Source organism: Eublepharis macularius, chromosome 1, assembly GCF_028583425.1.
Source record: "Eublepharis macularius isolate TG4126 chromosome 1, MPM_Emac_v1.0, whole genome shotgun sequence".
Classification (NCBI taxonomy): domain Eukaryota; kingdom Metazoa; phylum Chordata; class Lepidosauria; order Squamata; family Eublepharidae; genus Eublepharis; species Eublepharis macularius.
Genome location: NC_072790.1, coordinates 145,606,291 through 145,619,319, shown reverse-complemented (window position 1 = coordinate 145,619,319; position 13,029 = coordinate 145,606,291). Strand labels below are relative to the sequence as shown.

Here is a 13,029-nt window from a genome sequence, read left to right as displayed (position 1 = left end):
GTACGTAAGTCTTTGAAGTGGTATAGATTTTCCTAGACTTGGCTAATCTAGCCACACTGATCCATGCGGCTACAACCTTAAAGCTGCATTTCTGCAATATGCATTCCATGTGGCTGACGTTAAAGAAAACCTAGACACTTCAAAATACAATGGCTCACTTTCCAACTAATGCATGTTTCTGTCCTATTTCACCCGTCTTAGAATATTTACAGTGAGAACTAATAAGTGTCCATTGGTCAGTTTAACAGTGCTGTTTTTAATCTTTACACCTCTTCTTGGTTTGGAAGCCAAAAACTTGAAGGACTGCCTCTCCTTTTACAAACTTGCATGACTGTTTGATTATTTTCCACAGACTCAGTTAGCGGTGGTGCCTCATTCCACTGCTTCTTCAGTAGTTGCTCCTGCAAGGGCTGCTTTGGCCTGGTTTGTGCAGGAGAACTTGTGAAGTGGTTTTATTCTGAATGTCTTTTTGTTGTTAATTCTGTTGATTTTATGCAGCTGTTTGTGATGGCTTTAAGGTATTATCTGTTTTGGGGAAGGATACAGATGGTTTTAAGGTCTATTCTAGTGCATTCTTGTAAACTGTTTGGAGGACACATTTTGGGGGAAAGCATTATAAAATATTTTAAATAAATGGTAAATTCACCACAGGCATTTCCTACCCATTCAACTCCCCAGCCATATAATCTATTACAATTAATAAATTGGACTATCATGCAGAGTTATGCTACCTCTTATTTCTTCAAAGGATGACTTCCAAGACCATCTAATTTCCACAGTACCCCCTCGCCTCCATGAATCTACATTTCTCTTAATTCAACCAACACAGAATACAAATGAAAAATGTATTGGAAAAACACGGTACAAACTTCGAAGTGCTAATTGCTAATTCTGTTTCAGACATGATACAATGAGTCACACTTTGAAGTTTTATGACAGGATTCACACCTCTTTGCCTCTCTTTTCTCCCACCCAGTGAATCTACACTTGAAAGACTCATGGGCAAATTAACCCTCTGCCTTCTCTCCCCTCTCCTTTATAATCTGCCCCAAAAAGGATTCTCAGTTTAATTTCCATACACATCTGAAGAAGTGAGCTGTGACTCACAAACACTCCAATTGAAATAAAAGTTGTTTCAGGTGCTACAACAGACTAGTAACCTTGCAACTTTCTCTGCATGCATCTACCTTCTCTGGAGGTGAGGAAGGTGGTTGAGAGGGCCTTATCAGCAGTAGTAATCAACACTTGCTCTTTGTGAAGGAATCTGTCTAAGGAAGATCACCTAGTTTTCTCCCTTACTAGCTTTCATAGGCAAAATGTTTATGTTTTAACTTATACTGCTGTTTTTGAGTTTACCTTGGGTGGTCAACTGCAGTATTATTTTAACATACCTGTATTTTTTATGTTGTAGTAGTTTAACTGTAAGCAACTTACAGTACAATCCTATGCAAAGTTACTGTAGTCTAAACTCACTGAAATCAATAGGTTTAGACTGAAGACTAAGATTGTTGTATTATAAACAGCCTTTCTTGTTGAGATAAAAATGTTTACATAAATAATAAAAAGCAAGTCCTAACCAAAGATTAAGGAATGGTATCTTGTGTTGCCAGCAAATCCCAGGGAGGCTGTGGGAACTGTGAACAGGTGCCTGGAGGCAGTTTTGGGGTGGATGAAGGCTAACAAGCTGAAACTTAATCCCAACAAGACAGAGGTACTACTGGTGGGGGAAGGTCTGACCCAGGAAAAGGGGCATCTCTTGTTCTAGATGGGGTTGCACTCTCCCTAAAGGAGCAGGTTCTTAGCTTGGAGGTGCTTCTGGACCAGGTCTCTTGCTGGATAAAACAGATGGCAGCGGTTGCCAGTGGTGCCTTTTACTAGATTCGGCTGGTGAGCTAGCTGATGAGCCAACGGCAGCCCTTCCTGGGCAAGAGAGATCTTGCCACTGTAGTGTACACCCTGGTAACATCTAGTTTAGACTCCTGCAGTGAGCTCTTCATAGGGTGTCCTTGAAGACTGTTCAGACGCTTCAGCTGGTACAGAATGCTGTGGCCTGAATGCTGACAGAGGTGGGTCGTAGGTATCACTCCAGTCTTGTCTCAACCCCACTGGCTTCTAATTTGCATCCAGGACCAATTCAAAGGGGTGGTATTGACCTTTAAAGCCCTATATGGCTTGGGACCAGCATTCCTGAAGGACAGCCTTCCCCCTTTTGAATCTACCAGTCCACTCCGGTCATCTTTGGTGGTCCTACTTCAGGCACCCCTGCCATTTGAGACTAGAAGGGTGGCAACCAGAGAAAAGGCCTTCTCAGGGCCAAACTACAAGTGACACCTGACACTAGTTGAACACTTGTCAGCTTCCCTCAAGTTTTGATGGGAAATGTAGGCATCCTGGTCTTGCAGCTTAGCTCTCCGACTGCTGTCCAATGGACTTTTCAATTGTCACTTGTCCAACATTCCACCAAGCTGCCTAAATTTCCCATTAAAACTTGAGGGAAGCTGACAAGTGTCCAACCTGTGTCATTCGCCACTTGTAGTTTGGCCCTCAGTCATGCTGCCAAAACTTTGGAACTCCCTCCTCAGTGAGATTCATCTACTGCTGTCTTCCACCAGTGGGTGAAGACTTTTGTTTTGTCTGGCATACCTCTAATAACTATTATTGGGATACTAACAATCTACCTGTAAGAATCTGACAATTTCTGAAGCTTGGAGTTCAGCTCTTAATAGATATTAAGGCACTTGATATATAGTTATGATTATTTCAACTGGATATTATCACACTACTACTTTAATCCTAAGCCTAAATTTTATTTTTATTCAAGCTATTTTATTTAATATGTTTGGCTTTGATGAAGTGCAATACTAGCTAATTTTGTTATAGACACTTACAATGAAATCCTAGAATTTCACTGTTAATGTACGTCCTTAAAATCTATTTTCTTTTATTTTTCTTTTACAATTTTTAAAAAGCTAAAAATACAAACATTTAAAAAGCAAAAGATCAGGAAGCACTGTTTTCAAGATGTAAGCCAGTTTACTTCTTTTATTGCCTATAACAGTTCTACAAACAGTTCTACAAACACTCAAACATGTATAGATTTTTTACTTACACAGAAATGCTCTTACTAGGACTCTGGATATAACTGCTAAATATCATTCAAGTAAGATTCAAGGTGCTCCCAATGGGTCTGGATGAGAAACCGCCCCATAATAATACATATGTGCTGAACTACTAGATATGGGGTTGGATCCAGCCAGCTTTTTCACTGCATCTTATTTCCTCTCCTTACTATAGCCTCTATCTCACATGCCTTCTGTGTATGCAAGTCCCATAATCCCAAGCATAGCTGGTCTGGTAATCAAAGAGGACCCCCAACCCATTTTCTTTACACACATTCTAGAGAATGTGTATAAATCTTATTTAGGATCTAAATACATCAAATAGAAGTTAAAACATCAGTTGTACTGATGGGAGTTTGGAATTAATTCAAATTCTACTCACTTCAGTTTAGAAACACAGAAGACACCAAGGGTCATCTAGTCCAGCTCCTAGCAAGAAATTCACAGCTCTCTCCCCCCACTGCCTTACCTCCCTCAGTGACCCCTGCTCTATGCCCAGAGGAAGGCAAAAAACCTCCAGGATCCCATGCCAATCTGGCCAGGAGGAAAATTTCTTCCTGACCCCAAAGTGGCAATCAGCATTACCCTGGGCATAGAAGAAGGGGCCACGAGAACCAAGCACCAGCTCATCCCTTCGTGCACTCCCTCTCCTGATCTGTGTCCATCCATATTAAGTCAGAGAATCACCATAAATATCATCATTCTCCATAGTTACAAATTCAAAAGCACATTCAATTGCCACGTGACTAGAGGCAGCAGCTGAGCTACATATTTAGAGTAACAGCCCCTACCGTAATGATGCTGTGCCTTTTAAAATCCAATCCTTTAACACTGTAAGATTTCTTCAAGGGCAGAGATTTCCACATGATACTTAAATTGTATCTGAACCATAAAAAACAATTACAGTTTAGGTATCCAGGAGTCTCCTTGAAAAAAAATACAAAATTTCGCTACCACAACATTCAAATCTGTTACTGAAAAAAAATCCCTTCTTCTTAGTCTGTTAATTGGCTCCTTCTTTCCAAGCACACACTGAGAAAATATAAATTCTTTTACCAGAGTTCTGGTTCATAATGCTGCCATATTTGCACCAGCGCTGCTTGGCCCTGACTCATCATCACACGGCACTTTGGGAACTGTGATCCAGGTACAGCGCTTGTCCAACGTGCACATGAAGCACTTAATAAGGCAAGATACACTTTGCAGTCAACTCAGAAGTCTGTCAACAATGTCACTAATGGAGCAGCCATTATGGGACTGAAGCAGCTGCTGGTGTTAGGCATCATAGCTTTTCATTCCACTTTTTAAGATGTGATGCTGTTTCAAGAATTTATCAGGCTAATCCCTGTTAAGAACCTGATGGCCATTACTTTATTATATACAATGTAGGCATAGTAAAACAAATGAATACAGGATTTGCTATGAATAATTCCAGGTTAGGCTGATCAATGAAGGCACAGGATTGCAAAGGTAAGGTGGAAATAATTATGATTATTTTCTTCCTTCAGCAATTTCACTCAGTTAGATTTTTAAACTTGCAAATCTGATTGCAGTGATACAAAGTGGGTATTTATAAAATTCTTGAACACTCTGATAGTGGAACATTTGAAAAATTAGTTTTTTGGGTGGGAGAGTGAGGCAGGGGTCCCTTTGACCAACGAAGGGCATCATAGGACCTGCATGGACAAAAGCCAAGCATGACAGAGGTTGTAATGAGAACTGGACAAGATTTAGTGAAAAGGCTGGCTAGGTCCAATCCATACAATTGATTTTAGGAAAGTTTTAGTCTCACCTCAATTCTTATATTTTGACTCAGACTTTGACCTCCAGGATGGCAGGAAAGAAAGCGATGCAAAGGCAGGGCCAGGTTCCAAAGAATTTGTCTCCATGCCCAGTGAGGCTTTTAGCTGGTGTTTTGTGAACAGCAGTTACCGAACAACTTTTGCGATTGAAAAGATTTGCCAAAGCCCATTATGATATGGCAAGTGAAGGGGCGCAGGGGGATGCTATGGTTCATAGAAAAATGTCCTACTGGGCACGTTCAAGCTCACCGGCAGTTCTCCAAACAAAGCCTAAGCCTCCCTCCTCTTTTTCGACCAAAAATATAGTTGATGTTTTTACATCTGTGTGCTTCTCTACACGGCTGCCTTGTATTTTGTCACAGAGGCCACACGGCTCAGCAAAACAGTGCCTGATTTACATTCATTTTTTCAATTCCTTGAATGGAAATTAATCCCAATCACAAGACTGGCTGCAGCACCAATTAGTTCTCAGGATGTACTCTGGCATTCGTCTAGCTTTGTTACATACTGGAAAGAACACTGGTGCTTTTTCAACTGCTGCATAAATCCAGATGTTTTTTCCAACAGATTTGCAGCAAATAGCCATCAACTGTGAAAGTCAAAAGCTAAACACACTTCTAACGTCACGCCGTTAAATTGCATTTTCCACGCCCTCATTTTTCTTGGCTCAAGAGCAAAGGTGGAAAACTTGACTAACATTCTGAGAAGGCATCTTAAAAACACAAGCTTTTGGAATATTCATAATGTTATGTGACCAGGCTTCCCTGCAGAAGCAGGGAAAAGACAGCCAGATTCCTTGAGTCAAATGTAAATGTTTCCTCAAATCTAATTTTAGCAATAACTTCCTACCATCTGTTGCTAAACAACTGAATGGTTAGCATGCTCTTTTTATAAATTACTTCATTTCTTGCTTCAACTTTTAGGTTGACTGGAGATATTTCCTTTGTTCGTTAGCATTTTTTAGGCATGCTGTTCATGCTTTCTGCTGTATTTCATACTACCTGGCATCTGCCATGCCCCAAATATAACTTGCTCTATAGTTCTATAAAAAAACAATCATGGTACTGTCCTGATAGATTCACAGTTGTCATTTTCTTTTTCATGTATGCCTTTTTATTTTAGGAAAAATAATCTACTAAAAGCCAGACTATTCATTTCACAGGAAATCTGTCATTTGATCATTCTTTTAAGAACACTGCTTGGAGGTATGAATTGCACTAGGTCTGAATTGTGATGAGGTCCTGATACCAGTGGAGAGGAGCATTCAAATCCTTCCCCAAATTCCTGAATAGAAATTTCCTTCCCAAGCTGCCATGTGGGGAGACAAGGTGACAGGTATAATATGGGTAATCATAAGGCTTTCAAACTATAATAACATAATAATTATAACATTCAATTTATATACCACCCTTCGGGACAACTTAACACCTACTCAGAGTGGTTTACAAAGTATGTTATTATTATCCCCCCAACAAAACACCCTGTGAGGTGGATGAGGCTGAGAGAGCTCCTAGAAGCTGTGACTGACCCAAGGTCACCCAGGTGGCTTCATGCGGACGAGTGGGGAACCAAACCCAGCTCTCCAGGTTAGAGTCCCGTTGCTCTTAACCACTACACCAAACTGGCTCTCTGAGGAGCCCTGAGATTCTTCAATGTGAGATTAGTAATGATAGAGGTTCCATGGAAGACAGCTTGCACACTAGATACAATTATCCCCTATGAAAAAAACAGTTGTGGAAGAACATTCATGTTTTGTAGAGGTCCAATGGGCAAGTTAACACCCCACATTGATTATGTTTGTCCTAAATTTTACCCAAGAATCCTCAGCAATATGCTGTGGTTCTGTGAACACCAGTCAGAAATTCTTCATCTTGACAAGTCAAGGTTGAAAAGATTTTATGAATGGATAAAGTCTGAAAGCCACTGTGCTAAAGAACCGCACATTTCAGAATTTGTTCTGAGAGACTGCATACACAGGGCTGTCCTTTTCACACACACAAAAACACAACTACTACATTTTTTAAAAGGGGAAGGGAACAGGACAAGAACAGGAAAAAGATCTCACAGCTAAGGAAAAGCATCCTGAGGTTATGTTCTCTTCCATTCCCTATTTTAAATATTTTCAGCCTTCCATGACTGTCAAGCTAGTAAGTCACTGACTAACCAGAACTGTGCCTATATCCAGCACTGCAACAAATCCCATCCTCAACCTCCAGGAAACATGCACAGAGGGAAAGTTCTGAATTATCAGTTTCATATAAAAATACCATCTAAACTGAATCTGAGATTAGACTCTAAGTGTCTCATTCTAATGCTTCAGAATGTAGTTAGCCATGCTGGCTTACTGCAGCGGATAAGACAGAGTAGTCCTGTGATACTCTAAAAGCGACGTGAATTATGCAATAAAGATGCCGCTACCTACAAGGCATGTAACATGCATATGGAAATACACTGGAAGAAAAGGACATGGACTGGAATCCCAATATATCATAGTGCCAAAGATAATATACCTGAAAAATATTTAGGACTAATTCACCACAGCTACAGTTGCCCAGCAGTCACTTCCACCTCATGTATACCTGTGTCCTCAGCTGCACAGACATTGTAGCTCTCATACAGCATTGTGACAGACACAGGATTATCATACTAAGGGAATGAATCTGCCCCCAACATACTAGTCTACATGTGTACTTTCTTTTCATACTAAAGAACCTCCACACAGCCTAGGCATGTGCAGGAGTTTAAGGGGGCTTCATCAATGTTGCAGTTAAGTGCATGAATTTAGTGAGTTGAACTCCAATAGTCCTTTTTCTTTTATAGTGACTAAAAAACTCAGATCCTTCTTCAGTTGCCCCATCATTTGACAACAGGCTGTTTTAAATATGATATTCACAAACCACCTGTTCAGCCTTCCCTCCTTCACATATCTCATGTTGAAATTTATACCACAATAAGTCCAGTAGCAGCCTCAATTTCTCTGCCCCATTTTTATCCCACCTTTCCTCTGAGGAGCTTGAGGCATGCACATGGCTCTCTCCTCTTACTTTAGGCTGCAACAGTCTGTCATGGTACCTTTCTGGAAATCTACCTGTGTTCTCAGGAAGAACCCAGAAGAGCAACCCTAAACACATACAGAATTTGGTAGTAAGTACCCATAAAGAACATGAAGCAATGACAGTCAGCTTCCTGGCTGCTTCCATTTTTCCTATTATGATCTCTCTCAAAGCCTCTTTTACAATGAAGGAACTGTTTCTTTCATGAATCTTGACAGCGCTTGTTACCAGTGGCAGCTACCACTGGGATGCATGTGAGAAAGAATCCACAGCTAAAATCCAGAGCTAGCTTGGTGTGGTGGTTATGAGCGCTGGACTCTAATCTGGAGAACCGGGTTTGATTCCCCACTCCTCCACTTGAAGCCAGCTGGGTGACCTTGGGCTAGTCACAGCTCTCTGGAGCTCTCTCAGCCCCACCCACCTCACAGGGTGTTTTGTTGTGGGGATAATAATAACATACTTTGTAAATCGCTCTGAGTGGGCATTAAGTTGTCCTGTAGGGCAGTATAAATTGAATGTTGTTGTTGTTGTTATTAAAAGTAAATGTACTTCATCAACAGTTTTTGTAAAATGGCAAAATATTACTTATGCAGCCAACAAAATATTATTTATGCAGCCAACAATCATCAATGGTTGTTGTGGGTTTTCCGGGCTGTTTTCCGGGCCTTCGACAATACAACAATCATCAACTACAGACTGCTGGAGAGTAGTAGAAAATTTAGCACCTGTAGGAGCAGAAAGTTAAGTCTAGGCTCAAGAATTGGTTCAGTGTTCACACAAAACAGAAGCCAGCTCCTCAATCGGCGTTTGAATTTCAACAGGAATACCAGGACTCAAGCCTGCTAGGAAACCATCCGTGTTCTCTATTCCCAAAGCCTTTTCTTATTATCTTTCAAATTTAGCGGTAAGCGAATCGTGCACCTTGTACCTGCTTGAGCCTAATCTCTTCTTACTAGAGAGACCAGGAAAGCACTAGCACTGAAGAACGACTTCTTAACGAGAAGCCCTTCACAGGAAACCCGCCTTGAAGTAAACAAAAGCCTTCCCGCCACATCTCCTAAGCCCCCAGCTGTATGCTCTTGCCCTGCGTGGGGCTTCACAGAACCGCACCGGCTCAACCTAGAAAAACACGCCCCTGTTCCTGGGCGAGAGTCCGAAGAGCCCCGCAAGCCAGCCAGCCAGCCAGCCAGCGGCCTTACCTCGTCGCCGAAATGCACCACCTTCTGGCCGGTGTTGAGGCGCAGGTTCGGGTAGCAGACCGGAGGCGGGCTGCCCCGGGCGGCTCCCCGGTGTGCGGCGTACCGGGCCTGGACGTGCGGCTCCACCAGGCTCTTGTCGATGATCTCGTCTTGCTGGCGGGGCGGCAGCCGCTCCCACTCGGGCCCGTAACGCTCGCGGATGCGCTCCTTCTCCGCCATGATCTTGCGAGCCATGGGGCTCAGCGAGGAGAAGTAGGTGAAGCGCTTGCGCTCCCGCTCGTCCAGCGGCCGGTTGCCGTTCATGACGGCCGTGCGGGAGGCTGCAATCGCCGCCGCCATGGAAGCCATCGCCGGCACGGTCCAAGCGCAGAGGCGGACTCCACGGAGGCACAGCACAACCGCCGCGCCTGCCTCCGGCTGGAAACGCAGCCCCGCTCCCCGCCTCCCTTCAGCCTCGCGCTCCTCCTCCTCCGCCCCTGGACCCGCCTCCCTTTCTTCCTCCCCGCTTTGCTCGCCTCCCTTTCAAAGAACCGAGCCCAGAGCCAAGCTACAAGTAACGCCTTATACAGGTTGGACACTTGTCAGCTTACCTCTTGATGGGAAATGTAGGCACAGCTTGGCTCTCCATTACAGCTGCAGTGGGTGGTACTTAACGCCTGCCGGGTCGGCGGCTGCTATGAAAACTAAAGCACGCATTTGAAAGTCGGTGCTTGACTCCTAAAACGTTGTAGTTTCTGTTCGCAATTTAATTTCTGGCTAAATTCGAACACGCGATTATGGCAGATCCCCACCCTTTTCTCAGACTTTTCCTCCACCACTTCCCTTTAGTCCAGGGTAAATTAATCTATCATGATGACAGGTGGCACGACCGAATGAGTAAAATAACTTTTACGCATCGGCGTTCAAAGAAATAGTGATTACATGGCTCGGTGGAACTGCAGACAGATGTTCTTTCCCAAACAGACCTCATTGTACTGATCCCTGATGACAAACATGGTCATGAGAAAGTATGTCTTTTATTTTAAACTGCACAATGTGAGTAAAGTAGTAGCACCCACACATATTGCTTAAGAGTAAAACTTTGTTCAACACAGTAATACTTACTGCAAAGAATTACACTGAACCAGACTTGAGAACCAGTGTAGTGTGGAGGCTAGAGTGATGAACTAGAATCTGAGCGACTAAGGTTTGAATCCCTGCTCTGCCATGAAAGCTCTCTGGGGGACTTTGGGGCAGTCACACAAACTCAACCGAACCTACCTCACAGGGTTGTTGCAAGGAAAAAATGGAGGTGAGGAGAATGATGTAAACTGCTTTGGGTCCCTATTGGGAAGAAAAGCAGAGTATAAAAGAAATGAAATGAAATAAACGATATCCACCCACGCTTTGGAAAATGGGTTATGGATAAGGGGAGACTTACAATGTGAGGAGTGGTTACAATGCCACTTGGGCGGGTTCACCTGGGATGGGCTGTGGAAGAGGTATACCCTTGTCTGCCTCCCTGCCTGTGCTATACCAACTATATTCATTCATTCATAGTCTATCTTTCTCACTGCGACTGAAGGTGGATTACAGAGTGTGAGAAAATACAGTCAGTTTCAAGAACATTTCCATAAACAATGCCATAGGGTAAATAAACACAATTTTACAAAGACATAGCATTAGTAAGAATCCAATACAGAGTTGAAGAACTGCTGAAACAACATTAGCAATTCTAGAGCTGACATTAGACCACATGAAGCACATAGGAACACATATTTAAAACAACAGGTAGTACGTAAGGCAACATAGTGGTGAAGTCTATGGTCCTTAACTCATTAGCGAAGCATCTGAGAGCCACATATATTGTGCTTTGGAAAGCAGATCAAATAGATGCTTGGCAGACAGCAGCAGGCTTTGTTTAAAAATATTGTTGAGCATGCCCCAGATGAGCTGCTGGGTAAAAAGGGAGGGTTTTTTAAAAGCCAACCTGTTTTGCCTCCAGAGCCTATGTTGCGTGTAGTCCCCTTGGCTCGATTACCATGCACAAAATGTAATCACAACCCATCCATACTTTGTGGTTGCATTCACTTGTCTATTTCCCAGCTGCTCCTCTACCATCTACTGGAACCTTCCCAGTTCCGAAGACAAGAAGCCAGCTACCCACATCTGCACAGATGAAGTTAGGAGGGCTCCCACTCTCTTGGCTTTCCCCAAACTATACAGATCTGAATTATTCAGGAGGGCTTTTTTACACTGGTAGGAGGGCTGTAGTGTAAGGAAAGATTATTTGGTAAAGTGATGAGGACTGTAGACTATACTATAGACTATACTACTGTGTACTCCCTGTTGCTGTATGTTCCTACTATGTATTTTCTGCATTTTGTAATGCACTGTATTTAATTGCTTATGCTTTGTTTAAGCATTGTTTTAGCTCTGTATCAGATTTCTGCTTGTTTTCAATTTTATGCTATCCAAACTCTATTGCATTGCTTATTGGATGTCCCATTGACTTGCACTATGTAATCCACCTTGAGTCGCAGTGAGAAAGGTGGACTATAAAAATGCAAATAAATAAATAAATAACTCTGTACCATGCCAGCAGTGGCTCCTGTTACCATGAATTAAAGTAGCCTGTGTAGGTAATGAAATAACAGCTGGTCCCATGGTTCATAGTATCCCCCTTCATATTTTACAGTGAACACATGTACATTCTGCTTATATGTGCATATATCTGTTTGTAAGCAACAATCAACATGTGTTAAAATTACAAATGAAACCAAGGACCAGTACATGGATAAATGTGGGTTTTCTCACGTCTGCTGAACTTGTATTTAATGTAACATGAGAATTACTCAAGTAATAACAACAACAACAACATTCGATTTATATCCCACCCTTCAGGACAACTTAATGCCCACTCAGAGTGGTTTACAAAGTATGTTATTATTATCCCCACAACAAAAACACTGTGAGGTGGATGGGCCTGAGAGAGCTCTAGAGAGCTGTGACTAGCCCAAGGTCACCCAGCTGGCTTCAAATGGAGGAGTGGGGAATCAAACCTGGCTCTCCAGATTAGAGTCCGGGCTCTTAACTACTACACCAAATTGGCACCAAACTGTATAAAGAAAACTGAAAGTCCATTTCACATGTTACATTCTCCCTGTATGTAAGAGCCAATGCAGATTCAGTTTACAAACTAAACAGGAGGCACAAGGACCTGGCTAAACGTGAAGTTTGTATCACATGTTCAGCTGTACATGTGATGTCTGTAACATGAAAGTTATTCAATGCACATACAAAGAATTATCAGGTGTACACTGTACACAGATTGTATGTAACTAGTGAACAGGGCTAGTGTTATTCCAGTGGCATTAAAGGAGTGAGAAGCTACTCAGGGAAGGAACTCCATATCAACTCCATGCAATTACTGAGACTGTCTCTGTCTTAGTTATTTATTTAACTTGTATACTGTTTCTCCACCATGTTTAGCACTCATGGTGCTTTACAGCATACATAAACAATACATTATTAAAATAATATAAATACAAACATTAAAACCGGTAATACAATATTAAAGTAGGAATACAAACTATGATGTTCCCCTTGTCCTTAAACAACAGAAATGGCACCAGAGGTGTTTTTAAAATTCCAAAAATAACTAACTAGTGCATTTATTTTAGATAGAGGAAAAGGTCAGGTGAAATTAGGGGCTGAAAATTTCTCTCTCTGTGTGTATACAGGCCTCAGAAACAAATAAATAAATAAACCTATACATATAAAGACAAGCATCTTGACTCATCAATGCCCAGCCCAAACCCCTGGACCTAGAAACATGAAATTTGGGGAGAACATTCCTTTCATGATATAAACACCC

At 42.2% G+C, this 13,029-nt stretch overlaps 1 protein-coding gene across 1 annotated transcript in view; it reads right to left on the bottom strand.

The window, feature by feature from the left end:
- The window catches only part of C1H1orf198 (chromosome 1 C1orf198 homolog), a 38,036-nt gene extending 28,449 nt beyond the window's left edge, over positions 1 to 9,587 (bottom strand). The window contains exon 1 of the mRNA XM_054981431.1: positions 9,174 to 9,587. Within this exon, the coding sequence (XP_054837406.1) occupies positions 9,174 to 9,521 (348 nt within the window). The 5' untranslated portion in view covers positions 9,522 to 9,587. The remainder of the gene's footprint in view (positions 1 to 9,173) is intronic.
- Positions 9,588 to 13,029: the final 3,442 nt, after the last annotated feature.